Genomic DNA, 27914 nt, shown 5'->3' on the forward strand with positions numbered 1-27914 from the left:
ATACGTTGATTTTCCTTGCCAAGACAAATGCTGTAAACATGGACCCTCCATTCCATCACTGATTATGAGTTTCTGTCCAGGTACCAATTGCAGCAATGAGATACAGGTTTTTGTGGCCCCTCACCCCACTCCCATCAGACTCATCTGGGGACTCCTTTCGAATTACCAATCAAGGCAAGAAGTCTCAAGTTCTAAAAATAGTCAACAGTGACTCTCAACAATGACTTCTCACACATCCTTTTTTTGTTTGTTTGTTTTTAAACCCCAAGGAATGCAGTCTATACTCTGGAATGTTCCTCTTACCAATATTCTGGAATGGCACAGCCTCTTAAATTTTGTCTTTGCTTTTGCTAAAGAGTAGGGTGATTAAGTTAAAGATGATTTATCTTGTTTGCTAATATTTAGAATCTCTTCTGTGGTAGTATCTGTTGTGAAAGTAAATCAAGTCATGGCTTTGAAAGCCGTCCCAGTGTGCATTTTCTGCTACTCTGAATATCAAAGAACCATAGAGTCAAGTCAGCTCTCAGTTCTGTAGCAGCCAGAAGCAAATAGTCTGTTTTGTGTTAGTGAAGCAGAAAGGCTGAAAACAGTAACAGACCCTGCAATAGGTATGGTAAGTCTGTGGACTTAATACAAGTCGCCAGTATTGAACAGAGAAGGTAATATAAATATGTCAGTTTCCATGCCACACAGGCCATAGTCTAGGATCATTACTTGTCAAACTTTAATGTGCATAAGAATCTCCTGGAGATGAGAATCAGATTCTGATTTAGAGGCCTGGAGTGGGAGGGGCTTGGGTGGTAGCCCTGAGAGTCAGCATTTCTAACAAACCCCCTGGTGTCCCTGGACCACATTTAGACTAAAAAGGTTCCAGGTGGTAAATAGCAGCTGATATGACCTTGCCTTCAGGCTCTACAAGGTGGCTGCAACAGTGACTGCTGAGAGCTATTGCTTCACAGATTTTTTTTCTGTAAAGGGCCAGATGTAATGGGTAAATATTTTAAGCTTTGTGACCACAAGTCTATGTTTCATATTCTTCTTGGTTTGTTTGTTTGCTTGTTTTTACAACTTAAAAAATGTTTTAAACCATCTTAGCTCTGAGGTATACGTTTGGCTTAGAGCAAGAAGCCTAAGTCATATCCATTGGGCTTGTCAAGTTAGCCCATGGCTTCCAGGCCTGGCATTGGTGTAAGTCCCTTATTTTATCAGGGCCTCTTGGGATGACTGTGGAGGAACCATAAGGATTAAGGATGACAGTTCCAAAAGCAATAAAAGAACTTTACAGGAAGATCCGTGTGTTTGTTGGAGGGAGAGGAGATAAAATTATTTGGAAGAAAATGAAAAGAAGCTACCATTTTTATTAACCCACATAAAAAATGAAAATCTCTAAAAAGTATTCACATTTAGATCATAAATAAGATCTGGCCAGAACTTTATGGTGGGCCCGGAATACATTTGACTTCTTTATTTTGTGATCAGCCTATACTTTGGGTCAGTACAATGTCCAGTCATGGTTAAGAACTTGGTCAAACTTGTGTCTGAATCCCAGTTCTACTGCTTATTAGTTGAGTAACTTCGGTCAACTTGTTTAACTCTTCTGAAATGTTACAATATCCCTGCTACTTGGGGTTGTTAATATTAAGTAAGAATATGTATTTGAAGTCCCAGCATAGTGCTTAGCACTTAGAAAACAATAAGTGGTGGCTGTTACTGTGTTGTTATGGTTGTGACTGAATTCTATAAAAGAATCAGCTCCATGACTAATTGTCAGGCTGTCCTTTAGGGTTGTCCTAGATTATGGCCTTCATGGTATTCATGTCCTTGTTAATGTCTCTGCAGACATACTGGGGAAACTTGAACCTATAGCCCTTAATAACAACATATTTAACTTCTGCAAAACCAGCAGAAACCTCAGTAGTGCACAAGACAAGTCCCTATTCCATGTAATTTTAAAAGTGGGATTTCCTTGGGCGAAATCCTACCTTTAAATATCAAGAGATTTGATAGAGTATCTTCCCAACTTGGCTATCAGTAGTATTCCCATTGCTTATTTTGAGGAATATTGAAAACAGTTTTGCTCTCATTGCTTATTTGGAGGAATATTGAAAACAGTTTTGCTTCAGTGATTTGCTCAACCGAATTTTATTTCAGCGTTTAGCTGGATAATGAATGATACAAATGAAAACTTTTGTCCACCTTGTCAGGACATCCAGGTATTAGTGGTTAAAGTAACAGTATTGGCTGTGTCCTTCTTTTTTAAGAAAGATTTATAGAAATGTATAAAATTTAGAGCATTGAATGACTATAAAATTATTGATTTTTAAGTAAACTTTGGACAGAATGCTTAAGAATTTCTTTGTAAAGTTTAAGAAATTGGTTTGTTGTTGTTTTTAACCAAAGGAAGTCATCTTTTTTTTTTAATAAATTTATTTCATTATTTTTATTTTTGGCTGCGTTGGGTCTTCGTTGCTGTGCGTGGGCTTTCTCTGGTTACAGCAAGCAGGGACTACTCTTCGTTGCGGTGTGAGGGCTTCTCATTGCGGTGGCTTCTCTTGTTGGGAGCACGGGCTCTAGGCGCGGGCTTCAGTAGTTGTGGCACGCGGGCTCAGTAGCTGTGGCTCGCGGGCTCTAGAGCGCAGGCTCAGTAGTTGTGGTGCACGGGCTCAGTTACTCTGCGGCATGTGGGATCTCCCTGGGCCAGGGCTCGAACCCGTGTCCCTTGCATTGACAGGCAGATTCTTAACCACTGCGCCACCAGGGAAGCCTCAAAAGGAAGTCATCTTAACGCTAATAAGCAAGAATTGCTAATCTTAAAATTAGAAGCCACTGGTATCTAAATAACTTTTATTGTCATTTCAGATACATACTGTTGAATTTTTGTTGTGCTTACTTTATTAAAATTTTTCTAATAGGCAGCATGAAATAACTTGTCATTTAAGTCTATAGTTGCAAGGTTTTTTTCTTTTTTTTTAATAAATTTATTTATTTATTTTTGGCTGCATTTGGTCTTCGTTGCTGCGTGCGGGCTTTCTCTAGTTGTAGCGAGTGGGGGCCACTCTTCCTTGCGGTGCACGGGCTTCTCATCGAGGTGGTTTCTCTTGTTGGAGAGCCGGGGCTCTAGGTGCGCCGGCTTCAGTAGTTGTGGCTCAAGGGCCCTAGAGCACAGGCTCAGTAGTTGTGGCGCACAGGCTTAGTTGCTCCGCGGCATGTGGGATCTTCCCGGACCAGGGCTTGAACCCGTGTCCCCTGCATTGGCAGGCGGATTCTTAACCACTGTGCCACTAGGGAAGTCCTATAGTTGAAAGTTTTTGAAAAAATCTTTTTTAGCTTTTAGTAAAACATGGAGGAGACTTGTTTGCTGAGAATGAGAATAAAGATACTCCTTGTGATTGTGCTGAAAAGCAACACCACAAAGATTTGGCCCTCAATCTGGAATCTCAAATGGTATTCTCACGAGATCCTGAAGCTGAAGAAATAGAAGCTGAATATGCTGCATTAGACAAACGAGAGGTAAGTTTTTTTTAATAAAAAAATTATATGGGTTTTATATTAAATTTTATTTTTTTCTTCTTTAAAACCCAGTTTGTGTGGTCTTCTTTGCAATATGCTAAATATCCTGTGATCTACATAGCCATAAGTATGAAAATACATCTAGAAAACCTGGAGGTGGTGTCTGTCCTTTAGCATATGTAAGTATGTTTAATTACATATAAATAGAGATGCTGACTCCAAGACTCCAGTCCTGTACTTCAGTCTCTGCCTGTCTTCTGGATTGCTCTTATCAACAAACATGCTTTGGTAACTCCCATCTTAAAAAACAAAACAACCTCTCCATTGACCACTCTTCCCCAGCCCTGTCCCTGTCCCCCTTCACTTGTAGCCCCATATCTCTGATCTTCATATGAGAAAAACAAAACTTAGGAGCTGTCTATACATACCAACTTCCTCACCTTCCCTTCACTCTTCAGCCCATTGCAGTGTGACTTTCTTCCCTTCTACTCTGATGGAACTGCAATGATGTGGACATCAAGAGTCACTGTGCTGCCAAATCTAGTAGGTGCTTTTCTTACTTGAATTCTTCAGCACCACTTGACATAATTAACCACTCCCTTAGTGAAACACTCTTCCCTTGGCTTCAGTGACATTGCTTTCTGTTTTTCCTTTAAGTCTTCCTTGTCTCAGTAAACATTACCTCCATCCACTCAAGCATAAATGTGGCAAGCATTCTCGATTCCTCACATCCAAGCAGTCTGGGAATTCTGTCAGTTTACCTCCAAGGTTATAACCTAAATCCATTTACTCCTCCCATTCTCTACTCCTACCTCCCTAGGTCCTCTCCACCTTCACTTCTCATCCGAACTACTATAGTAGTTTCCTTACTGGTCTCCTTCCTTCTGTTCTTGTCCCCTTAGAATCCATTTTGTGCACAGTAGCCAGAGTGCCTTTTAAACTTAAATTAGATCATATCACTTAAACCATAGAGTGACTTTTCATAGCACTTAGAATAAAATCCAAACTATTTGCTCAGATATAAGACCTTATATGGTCTCGCCACTATTTACCTCTCCAACATCATCTCACTGGCACACTTTGCCTAATTGTAGTACCTAGACTATACTAAAGCTTTTGCATTTCCTGTTCCTTATGTCTAAAATCATCTCCCAAGTTTTCTCTTGACTATATCAGTTCTGCAGAGAGGCAGTCTTACATTCTTTCTGAAGTAGACCCCTCTCCTTCCATTATTCTTTACCATATACCCTATTTATTTTTTGTAGCACTTATCACATGCTATAATTATTTTGTTTATATATTTTTATAGTTTACTTGTTTACTGCCTTTCTCTTTTATTAGATTGTCAACTTTATGAGGGCCAGAACCATAACTGCCTTATTTAGCAGAATATTTTCAGTGTCTAACACACTGCATGCACAGTGGGCATCCATAAATATTTCTTAAATAAAGACATTATTATAAGACACAGTAAATTTTTTCCTCTAAAAACGATTCTGATTCTTCAGTGTTCAGTGCTAACTTGATTCTGAGAGGACTTATATAACTATTATTTGTATGTGTTTAGGCACTTTTATTTGCCATTCCTCTTTAAATTAGTTTTCTTTTTCTTTCTTTGTATCAGTATTGGACTGCTTTGAAGGTTATTGCTGGTTTGTGTTCATCTGAAAAAGAAGCAGTTTATCTTTGCAGCAGGAAAGAGAAAGGCACCTTCATCTTAATCCCTCCTGCAGAAGAAAGGGGTACTGCCCGCTTGGAACTGAGCAATGTATTGAAATGCATCACATGGCCTAGTTATAGTTCCATTGCAGAAATTCAGAGTGAATATGTTACATGTTCATGAAGGCAGTATGTCTTTCTCCTTCAAGGACTATTTTTCTTCCATTGTAACCTATTTAGGTTTTAAACTGTGCATTAAAAAAAAAGAATCTATACAGATTGCTTTATATCAATATTATTCCTTTCTTAATGTATCTAAAGTCAAATTTTATTTGGTTCAACATAAATTAGGTAGAATGATGGCTAATCTGAAAAAGAACATTTAGGAAATATACCAGGAAATAAACAGTTGCCACCACTGGGAATATCAGGAAATATTGATTTTCATTGCTGAGGCAGGAAAGATACCTGGAGTCCCAAATCTGAACTTGGAACACAGTTTCTAGAAGCAATGTTATATATAGTGTATAAATTCTAGACTGGAATGAGTACTACAAATTTAATCATTAAAGGATTTGGTAGATTTTTGCAGGACAAAGTATGGTTCATAAATTAGCTTAAAAGCAAACTGTATATGATGATTTGGGGGCACTTTTTAAAGGATAGTTGGGTTAAATTTCCCCTTTTTCCTTTTTTAGTTAATCCCTATATAGAATAGTTTAGGTTAAATTTTTATTTCTTTTTCTACTTAAGGTTATAGGATACCTGTAATATGTAGAGATTCATGGCAGTATAGCTGAATGCATATATAGGTGTAGTAGACTATTAATACAGTATGATATGAAATGTATTCAGCATTAAGTTTTTACTATCATTTGTAAAAAGAGTAACACTGCAGACTGATTGAGTGCGTGCTCTGCCCCTGTTTAAAGCTTTTTAACATCCCCAGTGATTTTTCTTTAATTTTTCTTCTTTTTGTGGCCGTGCTGAGTGGCATGTGGGATCTTAGTTCCCTGACCAGGGATCAGACCCACGCCCCCTGCATTGGAAGCGCGGAGTCTTAACCACTGGACCACCAGGGAAGTTCTTTTATTTTTTAATTAAAGTTTTTTCAGCCAAACACCCCTTTTATAAGAAGAAGCAGAATGAAAATTTAAAATATTCATTATTCTACCACTTATAAATAATACTTGTAACATTTTGCCTTCCATTTTTCATCAGTGTGATGATATTGTACATTTTACATCCTGTAGTTTTTTTTTTTCTTAACATTTTTTGATATTCACAGACTCATCATGGAAAACATTTTGAATGACTGCTAACTACTCTAACATGTAGATGTCCTATGACTCCCTGAAAGTATATTTGGGTTCCTTGCATTTTGTCACTTTTAAAAGTAACATTGCAGTTGACCAGTTTTGTTCACATTGTGATTAGACCTTAGGATAGATTCCTATAAGTAAAGTTATTGAGTCACAAGATCAGTATTTTAAAGGCTCATGATACGTGATGCTTAGTCATTAAATGATAATCCAATTTCTGTTTTTACCCACAGTACATCAGAGGGCCATCTCACTGCAACCTTACCAATATTGAGGGGTGTTTTTGTTTTTTTCCAAACCTTGGCCAGTTTGTTAGGTAAAGAGTTTGTATACTTAAGGATGTTTGTGTTTTTATAACTTTTGACATTTTAAATTTACTGATTGTCACGAATTCCTTATATATTAAAAGCAACACACTTTTTATGTTTAAACCTTTGCAGTCAAGTTTGTCAGTCTTTCCTGTCATTACTACACTCATTGCTTATATATGCTTCCCTGCCAGAAGACATCTTTGGATCAGGAAACATACATCAACTGAGAGAAATTACCCCTAGTGAATAGAGTTCCCACTATATGGGGTTAAGTAAGAATTGATGAAATGGTTTCCATGATAATCAAAAAAACAAAGCAAGAAATAAAGATAATATCTAGTTTTAAAATATCTATAAATCAGCTGTAAGGGATAGGGCTTACTGACTGCCCAGAACTCTCTGGAATGTGTGGTAGATGTTACCAAAGGACTTCCTCAATGGTTGTTATTCTGATAAGTATTTGAGAATTTCTACTGCTTTTTAAGTTATGGTCTTTAGTTCTATGCTTACTGCAGTAAGCTGGTTACATCTGTTTAAAGGATTGAAATAGATATGTGTATCATTATTAATAATAAAAACACAGTACTGAATAAAAATAAAAGCAAGTTGCTTAGCGATATATTTAATGTTATGCCATAATATTATGATAGCTACAAATTAAATTCATGATAGTGATTGCTGTAAGCAAGGATGGGGAAAATTAGGGAAATGTAATGGGGAAAACATGTCACAGGTTATTTTAGCTTTTATAAATTTCTAAATAGTGAGACATTTGTGATTTTATTCCTTGTATGTTTTCTGTTAAATGCAAAGAAAAAAAAGTATAAAGGATAACAAAAGAATTTTAAAAACCTGAAATGATACAGTACCTTTATGAAGAAAACTAAGAAGCATTAACACTTGAATAAACAGAGAGAATACATTTATGATAAGAAGTTGAATAGTATGTCATAATCACTTCTCTCCAAATTAATTAATAGGTATCATATAATCCCACGAGCAATCCAGATTGTATCTTAATAAGTGTAAATGTTGGTGGTTCAGTGATTAAAAGTGAGTCTAAGTGAAAACATATATTGATATATTCACACACAATTGATTTGCAAAAAGAAAAGACTGGATAAAAATACTTGAGAACTTTAATCATGACCATTGCTCAGTGGTGGGATTATAGATTTTTATTTCTAATTCATTTTTGTATTATTCAGATTTTTTAAACTATGAAGTAAGATGGTTTTGTCATTATAGTATGATTCTTTTGTTTTAGAATGATAAGGTACATGAGACTAGGCATCCACTTTCCATCTTAAAAAAGACTTGTGAGAGAGAGTAGTTTGAAGTCCATGATAGTGGAACATACAGAGCCTTTTTAACTTCATTGCCAAACTGGAACTGGAAGGTTAAATAAATGATAATCATATATATTTATTTATAGGCATTTAGAACTTCCTAATAGTATAATAGCCAATTTAACTTTGTTTTTCTTCTTTTTAAAGCCATATGAAGGATTAAGACCTCAGGATCTTCGTAGATTGAAAGATATGCTTATTGTGGAAACAGCAGACATGCTCCAGGCGCCACTATTTACTGCTGAAGCTTTACTTCGAGCTCATGGTAATGAAAGAAATGTGCTTCTGATAACACGAGTGCCTTTTGAAACTTTTCAGAGTTAAAAGGTGGCTATTTTAATGTTTTAATATAAAACAAAATAGTTTGCTAAACAAGCCTAAGTTCATTTTTGTGCAGTAGTTACTGCAGTACTCAGCATCCTCATAACATTTTGTATTTTGAAGTATAAACTAGCTACAAATTGTAGAGAGAAACAGGAAATTTCTTTTAAAAATTGAGCTACTAAATCAACTTATAGATTGTCTAATTTTAGAAATGTATCTGATTCAAGCAGGGTTGAGAGTTGGAATCCATAGTCCTAGTCCTGGTTTTAACATTAATTTTTACTGAAGTCAGTTAAATAAAGTTAACTAACAGTTGTGTTATCAGTATTGTCAGTTGCATTTATTTTATGTAAAAGCTGTTTCTCACCATGAAATGCACAAAGAGAAATTTAGAGAGTCAAGGCAGGAATATGCTATTCCTTTTAAGGTGAGGTTTTTTGTTTGTTTTTATTTTTTTGAGGACATTACCAGATTTACTTAGGAAAAGTGCTCAGCTTATTTTAAGTTCTCTGTGATACTTAGCATAGCCATTCTGGGAGTTGTTACATGCTGAGTTGGACCCTCTCATTGCACACTTGATATTTGACATTTTGGCTTATTTCAAAGAGGTTTTTTCTGATTTAGAAATGCTTTTTAAAGATAGAAAGGTAAATGGCTATTCTCATCCAGTAATTTTGAGGCATACCGGTCTGTTTTAACTATAAATCTGTACCATCTATCCTAAAATAGAATGTCAACTTCCAAAAACTTTTATATAACGTTTTGATCAGAAGAAAATTTAAAACTGCATTTCATCATCCTTTGATCACCTCTGTGAATAATTTGGTGTATAACCATCCAGAATCACTAACTTCAATATTGATATTTCCCAGAGTTCTGTGGCTCTATATTTTAGTATAAATAAGGATAGCCTGGGAAACTAACCAGAGATTCCTAGGTCGACTTCCAGAGAGTCTAAGTCTTTAGGTGAGGGATGCAGCATAAAAACGTGTGTTGTAAACAAGCCTTACAAAGTAGACCGTTTTCTGAGAAACATTGCTTTTGAAACCAAGGGTTTCAAAAACCACCTAAATAATAAAGAATATATCTACCACCTGACCTTAATAAAATATTCAAGGCTTTATTTCTAAATGCCTTTTTAACATTTTCTCCTCAACCTAAGGGTGTCCACACCTGAACTCGTCATTTCTCCCACTGTCTTGATAAATGGACTGCCACATTAATTTAATCACCCTAACTAGAAACTGGGAAGTCATACTTTCCTTCTTCATCTCTATTACATTTGGCCACAGTCTTATCATTCCTCTTCCTAAATATCTCTCATCCTCTCCCCATCCTCCCTAGCTCTTTCCATTCTCACTGCCACTGACTTAAATTCAGGTTGTCATTATTTTTCATCTAAATTGTAGTCTCTGCTGTTGCCATTCCTCTTCATCCTTATTCATTTTTTATATTGCATTTTAAAATTTTGAGCATGTAACTCCCCTGCTGAAAAACCCTTCACTGGCTCTCCACAGACTTAAAGTATCCCAGCTCTTTAATAGACCTTCATGACCCAGGCTTCTTTACCTGGGCTGTTAATTTTCCCATTTATTTACCCACTCCTGCTTGTCCTTATTAATCACTCTTCCAGGAAACCTTTTCTGCTTATGTGTTCCCAAGTATTCACTGAGAGCCTTCCTGTCTCTTCCCATTATATCCTGTGCATGTTATGTGTCGTACACTTAGAATACAATATTGTAATAATCTCTTTATTTGCTTTTCTTCTACATTAGCCTGGGAGCTCTTAGAGGACAGCTTTTTATTGTTTTTTTTTTCCACAATATCTGGCATCCCTTAAGCCCTCAGATCATAGTTACAAAATGAATAGATAATATATCTGAAATGTTATTTATATATTTTTAAATCCATCTTTTTATTATAAAACTATTTTTCTCCATTGCCATCTTTTAAAATTTTGAAGTAAATCCTTTGGGAAAAAAATTTAGACCTGGTTTCAAAAACGACATTGAGAAATTCAGAATAGTTTTTAAAATCTTAGAATTTAAAGATAAAATATTTTCCTCTTAGTAATAATACTTAACATTCGTAAAAACTTGTAAAGAAATACCAAATACCTTAGATTGTTTTTCTTTTGTGTGAGGTTCACAGGACCTCGTCCTTTGCTTGAGCTTTCAAATAAAGAGAGTGCATTTAAATATAACATAGAGCTGGCATAAAAGTAGAAGCTATTCATCTGTGAGGAGCTGTAACGTGACAGTTGTATTAGTTAGGGTAGGCTGGCTGCTGAAATGAAAGTATCGAGTCAAACACAGTAAACATTTATTTATTTATTTTGTGGTATGCGGGCCTCTCACTGTTGTGGCCTCTCCCGTTGTGGAACACCGGCTCCAGATGTGCAGGCTCAGCTGCCATGGCTCACGGGCCCAGCCGCTCCGCGGCATGTGGGATCTTCCCGGACTGGGGCATGAACCCGTGTCCCCTGCATCGGCAGGTGGACTCTCAACCACTGCGCCACCAGGGAAGCCCATTAAACATTTATTAATCATAATAGTCTAAAGTGTTAGGAATGGGACAGGGGCTGTGCTCCACACAGTTACTCGGACTGACTGAGACTCTGCCATATTAACAAAGTAGCTTCTGAGGTTGCCTGGATTATCTCCATTCCAGACAACGAATCAGAAAGGAAAAAGTGTGGAGAAATAGGTGTGGGAAGTTTTTTGACCCAGTCCTGGAAGTGGCATAAATCACTCCTGCACCTATTCCACTGACCAGAATTCAGTCACATGGTCACACTTAACTGCAAGCAATAGTTCTACTCTGTAGAACTGTTGTGTAGTACTTATGTCCGTTTCTGCCACAGGTATCTACATTCAGCTAAATTATATAATATATCATAATTCTAACTTACAATATTATATAGAATCTAAGGCTAACTTAACTAGTAATTTTATTGTAATTAAAACAAAGATTTTCTTCTCTGGTGTTTACACATTGTGTCATCAAGTATTTTTAAATGATCACCTCCATTTTCATTCCATTGATATTTCCCTAAATTACTTCTTTCCTATAGTAGGGTCAATTCTAATAACCTGATATCTAACTGAATTTTATTACTTGACATTTGTCTATTCTGTGATAACTTTTTTGATAACTTAAGAGTTCTATATTTCAGTCTCCTATTAAGGCGTATATAATAGAGGCTAATGCAGGTTTTCAGATGGACATCTCTTCTATATTGTTTAGGTAATATCAGTGATATTTTGATAATCAAATAAGATTTTCAGAGATAAACCATGCTAGTGAATAAAAAAGACAGTGCACAGAGCTGCAGTTTATACTAATTGCTGTCAAAATCCGGATGGGCTCTGTTTCAGAGCTATTAAACTGAACTATTTGTTAGATTTATAGATTGTATCCTTGGTAACATTCATTCAGCTTTCCACAGGAAAATAGATTTAAGTATTATGTTATCTACTGTCAAATTTAGTCCCAAAGTAATGAGGTTGAAGACAGAAGACAGAAATGTTTGGCAGTATTTACTAAGTAGTAATTGAATTTTAAGGATGACTCTGTTAAGAATACAAAGGTCATTTTCTGAGCATTTCCTCAGTAATAAAAGTAACTTATATAGTTCAAAGCTACCTAATGAGAAAATAAGTAAAATTTACTTACCTCTTTTTTAAAATATGAGACCAAGGCTAGTTTGCTTGTCCTTAGAGTAAATGTATACTGAAGTATTTTTTAAATCTCCTTTGGAGACTCATCACTTCTATAGGTAATTAAACATCAGCAGTCCACACCTCCTCTCACTCTACTCTCTTCCTAGGAAATGACATCTTCTCCCACGGCTTCCATAGATACAGATTTCTCCTTCTAAAACTAGACTTCTGAGCTCTGTACACTTATATATAACTGCCGATTTGAAAGCACCTCTAGGATATCTCAAAAGCCCCTTAATCTCATCATGTCTAAAATTAAAATCATGCTTTTAAACCTGTACCTGAGTCTCTGGTATTCCCTATTTACACAGATGGCAGCACCAACCAACCAATGTGGAAGACCTGGGACAACAACTTTGACATTTCCTCTCCCTCAGACCCTATATCCCATTGTTACCAAATTTTCAGTCTCACGTCCCAGATCTTAACTTCTTCCTTTCTCTTCATCTCCACCGCAGCCAGCCATGGCCTTGGCTACCATAATCTCTCACTGGTATTTCCCAGTAGCCTTCTTTCTAGTCTACCTTTCCCTCCACTCTCACCCTATCCAATTTCTTTGTTATTCCATACTGTAGTCAGAATGATCTTTTCAGATCTAACCGTGACAACCTGTTCTTCCTAACCCTAAGCCCAGTTTTCACTGGCTTTCTGTCACTTCTAAACTGATGATAGGAGTATTATTAAAAAGTTCTACATGGCCTAGTCCCTGCCTGTTTTCAGCCTCACTCACACAGTGCTTCCCCTCTGGTCTCCATGCTCCAGCTACATTGACTTTTTTAATTTCACAAGGATGCTGCCTTCTCTCCTACCATAAGGCCTTTTAGCATGCTATGTACCATCTGTCTAGAATGTCTTTCCCTCTTCCTTTTACCCAGTTAGCTCCCACTCATCCTTCAGATGTCCACTCCAAGCCATGAGCTTCCTGAATGGGAGTCTCTACCTCTTCTTAATGGTGCTTCTGACAATGATAATTTTTTTTTAATGTGTTGATTTTACTTAATGTCTTTCTCCCTACTAGACTCTAAGTTCCATGAAAGCAGGAATTATGCCTGTTTTTTCCTCCTGTTATATCCCTACAGCTTGACATAGTGTATGGCACATAAAAGACATTCAATAAATGTTTGCTAAATGAATGATATGATAGAATCCAAGCAGGAATTGTGCTGGAAAATATTTGTAGCAGATAAGACTAGAATTTAATTTAATATGTGTGTATATAAATTATAGTAGTTCTTTTTTCCATTTATGAAAAAGTATTATAGTGGAGATTTGAAAAATAATATTGTTCTAAGAAAGTTTTAACTTTTTAAGTAAGTACAAGTATACCTCATTTTATTGCACTTTGCTTTATTGTGCTTTGCAGATATTGCATTTTTTACAATTTGAACATTTGTGGCAACCCTACATTGTCAGATGATGGTTAGTGTTTTTTAGCAATAAAGTGTTTTAATTAAGGTACTATAGTCTGTTAAGTGTGTAATAGCATTATAGCTAAAAAAACAATGTAGTGTAAACATAACCTTTATATGCACTGGGAAACCAAAAAATTTGTATGACTTGCTTTATATTTACTTTATTGCAGTGGTCTAGAACCAAACTTGCAATATCTCCAAGGTATGCCTGTAATGTCCTATCAAAACACTCAGGTCCATTTAGCAACATTTCCTAGAATGCACTCATGTGCAGTGTTTTTCAGTTGTTGGATTTTTCTTCTTTTGTAATGACTCCTGTTTTCAATCTTATCTTCCATCTCCCCAAACCACAATATAGTATACTGTAACTTTACAGAGCTGCTCATGTCTCTCCATTATATTTCTGTGCCTTTGCACGTATGGAAACACACTGTATCTTCATTGCATGTCTGAATCATAATTATCCTGGTAAACCACCAAATATATTGACTTCATATGGTTGAAAAAGTCTTATATAGAAAGTTTTCACAGTTATTTGTATTTGATTTGTAAAATGATATAGAATGGGCCCATGGTAAATAATTGACTCATATTACTTTTGACCCTATGCTTTATTGGGCTGCAGTGGAAAGAACACAGGCTTTGGATTTACAGAAATTTGTTTCAAATCCTTCATATCTGTGTGAGCCTGGGCAAGTTGTGTAATTTCCCTGAGTCTTGGTTTCTTCACCTCAATAATGATTGAAAAGTTTGTTGGGAGGAGTAAATGAAATATATATATAAAACACCTGGGAAAATCATTGGCTATATCAGTTTATTGTTTTGAATGGGTTAGGTTTTTATGGCTCTGGACTTATAACAACATACTTCACTTGACTATTTTTAAAGTGTTTGTACTAGGAAGGTAACCTTTTTTTTAGTTAAGCCAGAATCAGGCTCACTTAATGTGCAATTTATATCAAATTCACTAAACTTTATAATCATAATCTCTTCAGAAGTTCCTTCTGCTTTCAAGCTGTTTATCAAATGATTTTTAGGACTTGTTGGCATTTTGACATGCTTATAGTTAGCTGTGTAATCATTTTACAACTTGACAGCAGTGAGGCCAATTGTGAAGTTACATATTATTCTTGAAAAAGTAAAATGGCCTAATCAAACCTATACCTATAAAAATTTAGTAAATTCCAATGACATGTGAGCCACCACTTTTGATTATTAGTAGAAATGACTGAAAATTTTGACCATATTATTAGATATTGACATGGTTGTAAGCCATGATAAATTATAAAACTTTAAATTCTGTTTAAAAATATGAATGGATATAAAATCATAAACATTCATTTGCGATTACTATTTTGATACAAATAGTTTTTTTTCCATAGATGACCTATATCTCTCTAACTTATTCTCTTTTGTTATTATGAAGCTCTTAAAACATCACCGTATTTTCTCTGTTATTTGAGACATATTCATTCTATTTTTCTTAAAGATTGGGACAGGGAGAAATTACTTGAAGCTTGGATGTCCAACCCAGAGAACTGCTGCCAACGATCAGGTGTTCAAATGCCAACTCCACCACCAAGTGGGTATAATGCCTGGGACACACTCCCTTCTCCAAGAACTCCAAGGACTACACGTTCTTCCATCACCTCTCCAGATGAAATAAGTTTATCTCCTGGGGATTTGGACACCAGTCTGGTATGGTTTAGTATTCAGTGTACTTCCCTTAGTTTTAGTTTTAATATTGTTTCATGGAACCTCTAGTCATAATTCTTGTAATGGAATCCTATACCCTACTTAAAAGGTTCAATTATTTCATGCTTTGGTAAATATTTATTATCACAGACTATTTTTGAGATCTCTGAATTACAGATTGAAAAACAAAAGGGGTTTCTTTTTCTCTTTTAAAACAAAACATAAGAGAATTTGGGAAAACCATCTACAATATTTTCACTTAAAATCTCCAATTGCTTAAAGTTTTGAGCACACCATACTGAAATATTAAAAGTTGAGTTTGTGATAAGCACCTGAAACCCAAAGATATGAAAATATTTTTATATTTTTCTGAAGACATTTATCATATGTTGATGATTATGTATTTGTTTCAGTAAAACTTCTGGAGTTTGTCATCTGGATACATTTCCAAAATAAATATTTGCTTTTTATTGAGAAACAGTACTGCCATTGTGTGCATTTTTAATTGGCAAACCATTGGTGTACTGTTACAGGAACTTTTTGTGTTTCTCGAATGATTCAGCCACACAAAATATGTTATAAATATGAATGCACTCCAGATTTTATCTGGGCCTTCTTGGAAAACAGAATCCTACTTCTGTAATTCACATCTGTAACATTATAAAGGTAGTTATTGTTTAGAAGATACACAGCTTTGTAGCATGGTTCCCTGGGTAGAAATCCTTAAATTGCTCCTCTGAATATCCTGAGTTGCTGTATTGAAAAAACAGAGTTACTCCATTTTTGTAGATTTTCTGGGGTGCGTATAGGGTGAAGGACATGATATTGAAGTGGTTATTTTGCAAAGAGCAATTTGATCTTGACTTGAATAGATTGCAATGATTTGTTTCTTGTATTTCCTTTTCCAAACAAATAGTTGCTGACTAATTTAACACATACGTTTGGAATTTAAGAATTTCACTTTTGCATTAAAACATTTAAATCCCACAATAATTTATAATGAGATAAGCATGGCATTTGTTATTTAGTCAAAGGTAGGCACACTAACTTTAATTTCCCTTATAACTTTGAAACACTGTTTATAATTACTATGCTAGTATTTTTGCCATAAGCTAATGAACAAAGAGATGTTCTATCTCCAAGGAATGACTTTGTTTAAATCATTTTCTTCTTCACTTCCAGTGTGACATTTGTATGTGCAGTATTTCTGTATTTGAAGACCCAGTGGATATGCCCTGTGGACATGACTTTTGTAGAGGATGTTGGGAGTCGTGAGTATATGCGCAGCTTAGTATTTCTTACTGCATGATAGCACTCTGATTTGGCAATAAAATTGCTTGCTTTCAGTATTTAATGATATGGATTATTTATATTGGTTTCAGAGTTACACTCAAATGTGTTATATTTTACTACTAAAGAAGAATTCTGTTTTTATTTTGACATCTTCCTATCTATTAATTTAGTAAAATTATTTAATTTAGTAAAATTATTTAATTTAGTAATTAAGGTTATTTTGCTTAATGTAAGGTACTTTGGGGAACAAAGCAGATGTAGGTAAATAAGTTTTCTCATCTATTGTAAATTTTAAGGCTGCACCTCAATATAAAGAATCAGTTTCTTATATCCCAAGATTGTTTAAGCATTTGTTTTTATGCTTTCTCTGAACTTTTTGTGACAAGCAGATAGCCTTGGAAATCTGTAAGAATATGGACGCTTAAAATTCCTTTTTAATCAATTCAAAGTTAGATGTCTCTGCTAAGCATGATTGGTCTATATTACAAACTGAAATTTTATTTTCCTCCTCATGTTTATCTCTGTTCTCCTTCCCATTACCTTGCCAATATTTATACTTTCTCACCATCCATTAATGTTGCTCTAATGTTGTACTTTTTGAGAGAGGTTTATAAACTAAATGAAGAAGATCAATATAATGAGCAATAAGTTATCAGGTTATCTCTGGAGACACGTAAATCTAATGATTATGACCTAAGCAAAGCATATCACTAATATTTAAGGAAAAAGTTTTCAAACTGTTCTTTTTCGTAGAATACTAGGAACCAAGTATAGGGAACTAGGGAATACCATGTTGCGTGAAAGAGCAAGAACCTGAGGACATTTTGTTTTTTTTTTTTAATAACTTTGTCGTGGTATGGATAGCATACACTAAAACACATATTCAAAATAAATAATTCAGTAAACTTTGACATACATATATACCCATGAAACCATTATGACAATCAAGATAATGCATATATCCATTACCCCCAAAAGTTCCCTCATTTCTCCTTGAAATCCTTCCCACCCTTCTCTTTCCGCCTCCCTCTTATCCTTCCACCACCACCCTCCACCTCCCATCTGTAGGCAACCACTGATCTTCTTTCTGTCACTGTGGTTTCATTTTGAGTACATTTTCTTTATCTGTTTTCCAAATTGGGATATAAGGGAAGATTATATTTGGATTTATATTTGTATAAATGGATTTGTATATTATATTATTTATTTGGAAGGGAAAAATAATCTGCTTTAAAAAAATCAGAATAAATAAGAATATCTGGTTGTTCTTTTTAAAACATAGATTAGACTCTACTCTGAATCTAATTAGATAGGATCAAATCAGTGCAGCTGATACAGATAAATTAATTGGCAGAGGTCAGAACTCACAACACAAAGCAAACTTTGAGCTGGTTCTGAGCACAGAAAATCTTCCACAGGTTTAGTACTTTATTTAGCTTAAAATTGTCAACTGTATTATATTAGGAAGTATTATCTGGGTTCTACCAAGTTTGTTACTGTTGATGTTGATTTCTCTGTGAAAATTGAGCCCTTCTAAGGGATTTACTTGAATTTTTTTGAACTTCCTTGACCTTCCTCTCCAAACTCCTATCACAGGAACCATCTCCCATACTTAATGGTAAGATTTAAATTTGAAAGATCTAATTATTGTTTTCCATGGTACCTTATCAGCCTACCTAGGATACTCCTCCTCTCTCCTACCAGGTAGTTCTTGTCAAATCAAGCATCAGTAAAACAAGTACCAGATTGAGTGACTCGTATGTGAATAAAACCATTTTAATTGCAGTCCTTTCATGGGCATATAGAAAAAAACTTCAGTCTAAGAAGCAAGGAAGAATTTTTAAAGGTCCCTAGATAGTTTTGAAAACATCTTAATTTATCTTACTCTTCTCTACCCCCTTATCTCATCAGTCTATACAGATGCTTTGAAGCATCTATGCCAAGGGCTTAAATGAAAGGGAAATTACTATTTTCTTCCCAGCCTAGAATATCCTTCCTGCTACTGATTAGTTGTTGATTTACTAAGTGGTAACCTTCCTGTGCCTCAATTTCCTAAACTATAAAATGGTGACAGTGGTGAGTCACCACTGTGGATTGTTGCCAGTTTATTGTTAAATGGCTTAATATATGGAAAATGCATATAGTAACCACTCAGTAAATGTTAGTTATTACCATCTTACTAAGCTTGATAATAAACAGTGGGAACTTACGATATAATCTGTGAACCTGACCTACAAGATAAAAATATAGGTAAAGTTTGCCCCAGATTTCTCTCTTTTACTAACATTCATCGACTCTGTTCTGCTTTTAAATTTAGTGAGAAATTCTATGTTGCTGAAAATTAGCAGACTGGCTCACAGAGAGATGATCCTTTCTTCAGTGAGGTCTTCTCAGTTCTGTCATTTAATTCCCCAGAGATAGTTAAACCTGCTCTGATGTATTTAGAATACATAAAATTCAAAAACATCATTATATAGTAACTATGTCTAAGTACGTTGTGCACTTTGACAGGGGACTATAAGTATTAAGGTAAATTATATCTAACTTTACAGGGAACCTATTCATAGCTAAAAGGAAGAGAATCCTGCTATGTGAAAAAAGGAACTCTGCAGTTAGCTGTTCTCAAACTTTTAGTCTCACCATCCCTTTACACTTCTAAAAATTGTTGAGGACGTTTTTCACATAACTAGAACAAATAATTCTAAAATTTGTATGGACATACAAAAGACCCTTCATAGCCAAAGCAATCTTGAGAAAAAAGAACAAAGCTAGAGTCGTCACACTCCCTGATTTTAAACTTTACTACAAAGCTGCAGTTATCAAAACAGTATGGTACTGGCACAAAAACAGACACAGATCAATGGAACAGAATAGAGAGCCCAAAAATGAACTCACACTTATATGGGCAATTAATCTGCAACAAAAGAGGCAAGAATATACAATGGAGAAGAGATGACCCCTTCAATAAATGGTACTGGGCAAACTGGATGGCCACATACAAAGAATCAAGTTGGACTACTCTCTCTCACACCATGCACAAAAATATATTCAAAATGGATTAAAGACTTAAATGCAAGACCTGAAAGCACAAACTTCTACAAGAAAACATAGGCAGTAAGCGCTTTGACATCATTCTTAGTAATATTTTTTTGGATATGTCTCCTCAGGCAAGGGAAATTCACACTTCAAAAGTTTGTTTCGGGCTTCCCTGGTGGCGCAGTGGTTGAGAGTCTGCCTGCCGATGCAGGGGACACGAGTTCGTGCCCTGGTCCGGGAAGATCCCACATGCCGCGGAGCGGCTAGGCCCATGAGCCATGGCCGCTGAGCCTGTGCGTCCCGAGCCTGTGCTCCGCAACGGGAGAGGCCACAACAGTGAGGGGCCCGTGTACTGCCAAAAAAAAAAGTTTGTTTCTTCAGGGCTTCCCTGGTGGCACAGTGGTTAAGAATCCGCCTACCAATGCAGGGGACGTGGGTTTGAGCCCAGGCCCAGGAAGATCCGACATGCCATGGAGCAACTAAGCCTGTGCGCCACAACTACTGAGCCTGCGCTCTAGAGCCTGCGAGCCACAGCTGCTGAGCCCGCATGCCACAACTACTGAAGCCCGCACACCTAGAGCCCATGCTCAGCAACAAGAGAAGCTACCACAATGAGAATTCCGTGCACCACCACAACGAGTAGCCCCTACTCACCGCAACTAGAGGAAACCCACACACGGCAACAAAGACCCAACGCAGCCAAAAATAAATAAATAAAAATTTTTTTTAAAGTTTATTTCTTCTTTTTCCATGGGAAATATTAATGATAAAACCCTCACTAAAATTTATGAATTCTTTTTTCTGTGCCAGGGACCATGTAAATATTTCACATACATTATATCATATAATCTGTATAACAACCCTGAGAAGTACATATTGTTATCTCCGTTTTACATATAGCGAAATTGAGGCCCAGAACAATTAAATGAATTGCTTAAGGTCATATAACTTGTTGGTGGCAGACCTGGAATTCTCTAATATAAAACCTTGCTGTTGCTCTTTCTCGTGGCGCCTCGGAGGCGGTCGGCAGCTTCAGAATGAAGCTGAACATCTCTTTCCCAGCCACTGGCTGCCAGAAACTCATTGAAGTGGACGATGAACGAAAACTTCTAACCTTTTATGAGAAGTGTATGGCCACAGAAGTTGGTGCTGACGCTCTGGCTGAAGAATGGAAGGGTTATGTGGTCCGAATCAGTGGTGGGAACGACAAACAGGGTTTCGCCATGAAGCAGGGTGTCTTGACCCATGGCCGAGTCTGCCTGCTACTGAGTAAGGGGCATTCCTGTTACAGACCAAGGAGGACTGGAGAAAGAAAGCGCAAATCTGTGCGGGGCTGCATTGTGGATGCCAATCTGAGCGTTCTCAATTTGGTCATTGTAAAAAAGGGGAGAAGGATATTCCTGGACTCACTGATACTACTGTGCCTCGTCGCCTGGGGCCCAAAAGAGCTAGCAGAATCCGCAAACTTTTCAATCTCTCTAAAGAAGATGATGTCTGCCAGTATGTTGTGAGAAAGCCCCTAAACAAAGAAGGTAAGAAACTTAGGACCAAAGCACCCAAGATTCAGCGTCTTGTTACTCCATGTGTTCTGCAACACAAACGTTGGCAAATTGCTCTGAAGAAACAGCGTACTAAGAAAAATAAGGAAGAGGCTGCAGAATGTGCTAAACTTTTGGCCAAGAGAATGAAGGAGGCCAAAGAAAAACGCCAGGAACAGATTGCCAAGAGACGGAGGCTGTCCTCTCTGAGAGCTTCTACTTCTAAGTCTGAGTCCAGTCAAAAATGAGATGTTCTTAGAGTAACAAATAAATACGATCAGACATCAAAAAAAAAAAAAAATCTTGCTGTTAACTACTTAATTCACCTTGGGCTAGATTCCTGCCACTTTCCGGGATGCCTTTTCTATACTACCTCAACTAGTGTGCCTAGAATAGGACATGAAACTCATTTTAATATTTGTCTAAATGAAATATAAGCAGAAAACCTTTTCTTCAAAAAGTTATGCTGTATTCCAATGCCACCTCAAAAATCTCTTGAATTATCTATGGTTTAATTCTGTACCATTGCTCTCTTTAATTTAAAGGTGTAGAATATTGAGAATTGAATATGACCTTTCTAAACCACTTATTTCTATTTTTAATGTTAAATATATTGTTTCAAATTTTTAAAGAGGATAAAGCAAACAAAGTTAAAGAAATTATAAAACATAGATCTGTATATAAATATTCATACATATATAATGAATGGTTGGGCAGGTAATAAGTGTTCAGTGTTTGTGAATTATATGAATTAATGTATTACAATTGATATTGCACAGTTTGTTCATTGGTATATTTTAATTATACTCTAACAGAAAATTCAGCATCAAGAAAAAATTCTTAGAATGTGCAAATTATATCCTTGCCTTTTTTCTATCAATTGATAATTTTAATAGGTTTTTGAATCTGAAAATTCAAGAAGGTGAAGCTCACAACATTTTCTGCCCTGCATATGATTGCTTCCAACTTGTTCCTGTGGATATCATAGAAAGCGTAGTTTCTAAGGAGATGGACAAACGATACCTACAGTTTGATATTAAGGTATGCTGCCAATTATCTGTGTGATTTCCAAAATTTAAATTTTATTAAACCTGTATAACAGATTTTAATTTTTTTGTTTTATTTTTGAAAACAAAGTAATGGACTCTGACTTTGTCAGAAAAACTGCATAAAGGAATGGTGGCCTAAATTAAAGTTTTAAACTAAAGCATTATTTTATAATCATGATAGAAGTAAAAGCAAAAAGCCATAATAGTAGTTTACAAAAAAAATAAAACTATCGCTCCAAACTATTCATTGATTTGCATGTTGAACTTTTATAACTGATTGATCAAGATAACGTTCAAAGTAAATAGTAACTATTTTAAATTTTCCAGAAGACATATTTTTACTCCTCAGTGTAAATATTTAGAAATAAAGATTATCAACTTGGAAATTTATGGATTTTTTAATTTCAAGTAATAGTTTCATAAAACAAATTATAATGTTTATTTCATCTTTTTTTCCCCATCTTCTTTTTCACTCAGGAGTTATTCAGAAGTGTACGCAAATCTTCGTGTGATTTAAAAGTTACATTTTAACTGTCTTGTTCAGATTTTTTTATGGTCTAATCCCTAATACATGGACTTTTAAAAAAGAAGTCCTACTGTTTCTTTAACATAGAAAGCATCTTAATATTGACTTTTTTTTTACATTTTTCTTTTTTTTATTATTGTGGCAAAATACACATAAACTTTACCATTATAACTAGTTTTAAGTGAACTAAGTACTTTTACTTTGTTGTGCAACCATCACCACTCTCCATGTCTAGAAGTTTTTTCATCATCCCAAACTGAAACTCTGTTCCCATTGAACGCTAACTTCCCATTCCCTCTTCCCACAGCCCCTGGTAACCACTGTTGTGCTTTCTGTCTCTATGTCTTTCACTATTCTAGGCATCTTATATAAGTGGAATCACACAATATTTATCCTTATGTGTCTGGTTTATTGCACTTAGCATAATGTCTTCAAGGTTCATTCATGTTGTAGCATGTATCAAAATTTCCTTTCTTTTTAAGGTTGAATAATAGTCCAATAATGTATATACCACATTTTGTTTATGCATTCATTCATCCATGGATATTTGGGTTGTTTCTGCCTTTTGACTGCTGTGAATAATGCTGCTATGAACATGGGTGTACAAATATCTATCCCAGTTCCTGCTTTTAATTATTTGGGGTATATATGCAGAAGTGGAATTGCTGGATCATATGGTAATTCTGTGTTTATAATATTGATTTTTATGTATTATTAGAGTACCATTTAGAAATTTACTGTTCTGATGCAACTAATAATCACAAGATTCTATTTATAAAAATTATTTTTCATCAGAAAAGTGGCACATTGTATGAGCAAACATTTTTAAATTACACATTTTCTGTATTTAAATTACAGCATTTTTACTCTATCATCATCTACTTGGTTTTTAGATTAAAGAAAACATAAATTTTAAAAGTCATGTCATTACTAAGGTAATTGCCACATTTTTCCTTCTTATTTTATATATCCCAATACTATTTTAAGTGTTTCTTGAGACTGACTATGCTTTGTTTTTTTATTTCACTCTGTTTTTGCTTTAAAGTAAATTGACATATGGGGTACACTCCCTATTAGAATTGAGAGTTAAAATGTTTTGTTATGTTTTGTATTGCTGTTTAAACAGGCCTTTGTTGAAAATAACCCTGCCATTAAATGGTGTCCTACTCCAGGCTGTGAAAGAGCAGTCAGACTAACAAAACAAGGGTCAAACACATCTGGGTCTGATACACTCAGCTTCCCCTTGCTCAGAGCCCCTGCTGTGGACTGTGGAAAAGGACACCTCTTCTGCTGGTCAGTAAAAGACAAGTTGGAATAGCCTAATCACCTTTCTGACAGTTTTTAAAGAGACTTTATACTTTGAATCAGGCCTTTAAATTGTAGTATTTTTGATGTCATTCTTATTCATTAAAAAATATGTAAAGAGTGGTGATAGTTTACATTTATTGTGTGCTTGATGTGTGCCAGCCACCTTGCCAAATATTTTCAAATATTGAATTCTCCTAACAATGCTATGAACGGAGTGATATTATTATACCTATTTTACAGATACGGAAATTTAGGCACAGAGGAGTTGCCCAGGGTTATGCAGCTAGGAATTGGCAGAAATGGAATTAAAGCCCAGGTCTGGTGCTAGAGCCCATGCACTTGAACTTTAATACCAAATTACTCACCATAGATTAGAAAATGTTTAGAGTTTAACATCGTTTCTTAAAGTAGAAGTCTCTAGCAGTGATTCTTAACCAGGCATGCCCAGAATTTAGTATTAAGACAGCTTTTCCCAATTTTCATTCTAGACCCCGACAAGAGATATTTTGATTTAGTGGATTTTGGAGTGGGGCTTCAAAAAAAAAAAAAAAAAGCTCTTATGTGATTCTAATGCACAGTACCAGTTAAGAACCAGTTTGTGTCTTATGTTTTATTTAATTTCTAGTGCCTGATAAATAATTAGTAAGTATGAACTGATGATAAATCAGTAATGAATAGGCCATGTAACTATGTATAGTCTCTTGACTGTATGTTTGTCTGACATCCGCGTTATACTTTATTCAATTATAATAACTGTTTTAGTTTTAGTTAATTAAGTGATCAGAAGAAGAAATAGTATTTGTTATGCTTTTTGCTCATTTCCAGATTTATCACATATGCAAGGAAATATTGTACTTGAGGTAGATATAAAACTCTAATCTTTACTTGTATGCTTATCAGAAACCAAAATCAAACTGTAGCACTGCTAGATAGTAAAAAGGCAGTTATGGAAATATCCCTACCGTGAAAGGTCTATTTCTTAACCCCATCATCATTATCATTAGCTAAAAATATTTCTTGAACTGCCAACCTATATATAGCACTGAATTCTAGGTCAGGTGTCAGCAAAGTAGTGTCTGCACCAATTTTTAAAAATAAAGTTTTATTAGAACACAGCCACACCCACTCATTGCCAGTTTGTTTACCTATTGTCTGTGGCTGCTTTCAGGCTATGACAGCATCGAGTAGTTGTGACAGAGACCATATGGCTTGCAAAACCCAAGATATTTACTATCTGGCCCTTTACAGAAAAAGCTTGCGAGGCTTCTGGCTAAGTGCTTGAATATAGTGATTAATGAAAGGAAAACCACATTTACTACTTCATGGCTAAATCAGGTTCAGCAAGTAAAATAGCAACAAAATACTGAATAATAGATTATATCCACATGCCTTAAGATAATTTTTCAAAACATTTAAAAAGCAAATTCCTAATTTTTAGTTTTACATGTTTTACTGTTTGATGGTTGAGTCCTAATTCTACCTCACTATCCCACCAGAAGAGATAAGGATCCAGCAACAGAAATGAGAAGTGAGTTATTGAATACACACAAGCTTACTTGTTTGCATATAAATTGTCCTTAGATTAATATGAATCTACTTTATTAGTAAGAATATTAAAAGAAGAAAATAAAGGAGCTTCTTCTTTGAAGTTAGTTTCTTGAGAAACTTAAGCTCTAGTGCCCTAAAGTACCCCATCTAGAATAGTACTAATTATGTACTATCCTTCAGAAAATCATTTTCTGAGCCCTCTGGTTCAGGTAAGCACCCCTGGATGAAAAAAGCTGATTAAGAGGATTGGTGGAGAGGCTACAAAAATGGAAAACATAGATTAGTAAAATGTATAGAAGATTAAGAAGATGATAACATTTGCTAACATCTGAGGATAATAAAATTTTGAAAGGAAAAGAAAAATCTGTGATTGGCATTGTCTTCTTAAACTCTGTGGTTTCTGTGGCCTAGCTTTTATTAGTTTTCACTGTAGATTAGCTTTTACTTTCTTGTATTCTTCCCCACCTCTCTTTGTATGCTGCAAGTAGTAAGTTTGGTTTGACTGAAAATACGGAAACTAATGGAAAAACCTACCAAGGTAGATTAGATTCTAAAAGCTATATATGCCAATAAACATATATGATGCTATAAACTGTACCTTTCTAGTCTAGTGTTTGGAGAAAATATGTCAGCTACTCTTTCTCACACCCCAAAATATCAGGCTGGTTATACTCAGTATCCATTGGAAACTATATGCCAAGATCACAGGCCCTACTTGGAATTTTATCCCAGTTTAAGGGATCTGTGGATGACCACATGGATTTAAGATCACATTTGGTAATTATTTACTCCTTCTCCTATTATAAGGGTGGTAGATAACTTAGCAAATAGTATCATCATTTTCTGACATAGCAATTCAGAACTTAACTTTATTACCTTTCATTTTTGAAATTCATTAAGCTATAGGATTGATATATGTAGGTATATGATATATGTATATTCTAGGATTTTTACATTGCTTCACCTCTCTAAGCATTAATTTGCAATTTTTGTTTTTACATAGCTTCCTACTTGTATTCATATAGTATAAAAGCTTTGCCTATAGTCAGAAATTCTAAGAAAAAAAGGAAATTCTAAGTAGAATTCTGCTGCCCTTACTTATCTAGTGTTTCAAAGAGAAAGAAAGTCTGCTTTATGCAAAAAGAAGCTTTGCAAGAGAGATCTTTATAAAATAAAAGCATGTGATTCAGGGTTTTCTTCTTTCTTTCCCCCCAAAGTTCAAAAATATTTTCTAAAAATGATTGCAAAAACCACAAGAAATGCCAATAACAGTTTCTTCTTTTTAAGAACTACGTGTGACAGAATCAGTTGCGAGCTATCCCCAAGAGATGTCTGCTTGGATATAACTGAATATATTCATTGTTGGGAGGGAAGGTAGGAGTAGGCATTTTCCTTCCCACCACAGGATAACCCCTTCTATTATAACTTGTTCACCAACAAGTTCTGTGCCCTTAATAACTGAACCTAGAATGCTTTTTCCCACTATCCTGTGTAATTACAGTTTGTCTGTCAGAGTATTTGCTACCAGTCATTGGTGTCTTGGTTAAAGCTTTCTTCAGGAAATTAGTTTTCCAGTATCTGTAGAACATTCCAGTATCTTCATTATTTCTGTCAGAATACTCTGTCTTCCTACACATGGCATAATCCAGATTATCAGTCACCTATTACATCTGATAGCATTGTCATCAATGTACTGTACTTTGGAGAAGTTCAGGCTTATTTTCTCTGATGTGTTAGTTTTTAAAGATCTGCTTTGAAAGATCTACTTTGTAGATACTATCTACTTCTACTTTTAATCAATGCAATATTTTATTAATGTCTATTAAATTATCACTAAGTTACTAAGGAGCTGTATAAAACCACAGTTATGGAAAAGGTTTCCCAAATGCCAGATTTGGTAATAAGTCAGAAATTTAAGAAAATTAAGTTATTCTTTCCAGGTATTTAGTGATTTTTTAGGTATACAATTCAATGGCATTAACAGTGTTGTGCAACCATCACCCCTATCCATTTTAGAACATTTTTATCATCCCAAATAAAAACTCCACAACTATTTAAGCAATAGCTCCCCATCCTCCCTCCCCGACCCCAGCTCCTGGTAATCATTATTCTACTTTGTCTCTATGAATTTCCCTATTCTAGATATTTAATATAAGTGGAGTCATACAATATTTGTCCTTTGGTGTCTGGCTTATCTCACTTAGCATAATGTCTTCAAAATTCATTACATGTTATAGCATGTATCAGAAGTTCATTCCTTTTTATGGCTAATATTCCATTGAGTGTATATAGCACATTTCGTTTATCCATTC

General features: G+C 35.3%; 1 protein-coding gene and 1 pseudogene across 7 annotated transcripts in view; both read left to right on the plus strand.

Moving 5' to 3' along the window:
* ANKIB1 (ankyrin repeat and IBR domain containing 1) overlaps nt 1-27914 on the plus strand; it is a 159253-nt gene that overhangs the window by 101587 nt on the left and 29752 nt on the right. For all 7 annotated transcript variants that reach the window (XM_030857290.2, XM_070046339.1, XM_070046338.1 and 4 more), the window contains 6 exons: nt 3328-3510; nt 8299-8416; nt 15099-15307; nt 16487-16575; nt 22068-22212; nt 23873-24039. In XM_030857290.2, the coding sequence (XP_030713150.1) occupies nt 3328-3510; nt 8299-8416; nt 15099-15307; nt 16487-16575; nt 22068-22212; nt 23873-24039 (911 nt within the window). The remainder of the gene's footprint in view (nt 1-3327; nt 3511-8298; nt 8417-15098; nt 15308-16486; nt 16576-22067; nt 22213-23872; nt 24040-27914) is intronic.
* On the plus strand, nt 20551-22050 carry LOC115853709 (small ribosomal subunit protein eS6-like; annotated as a pseudogene).

This window comes from Globicephala melas, chromosome 9 (assembly GCF_963455315.2).
Source record: "Globicephala melas chromosome 9, mGloMel1.2, whole genome shotgun sequence".
Taxonomy (NCBI): Eukaryota; Metazoa; Chordata; class Mammalia; order Artiodactyla; family Delphinidae; genus Globicephala; species Globicephala melas.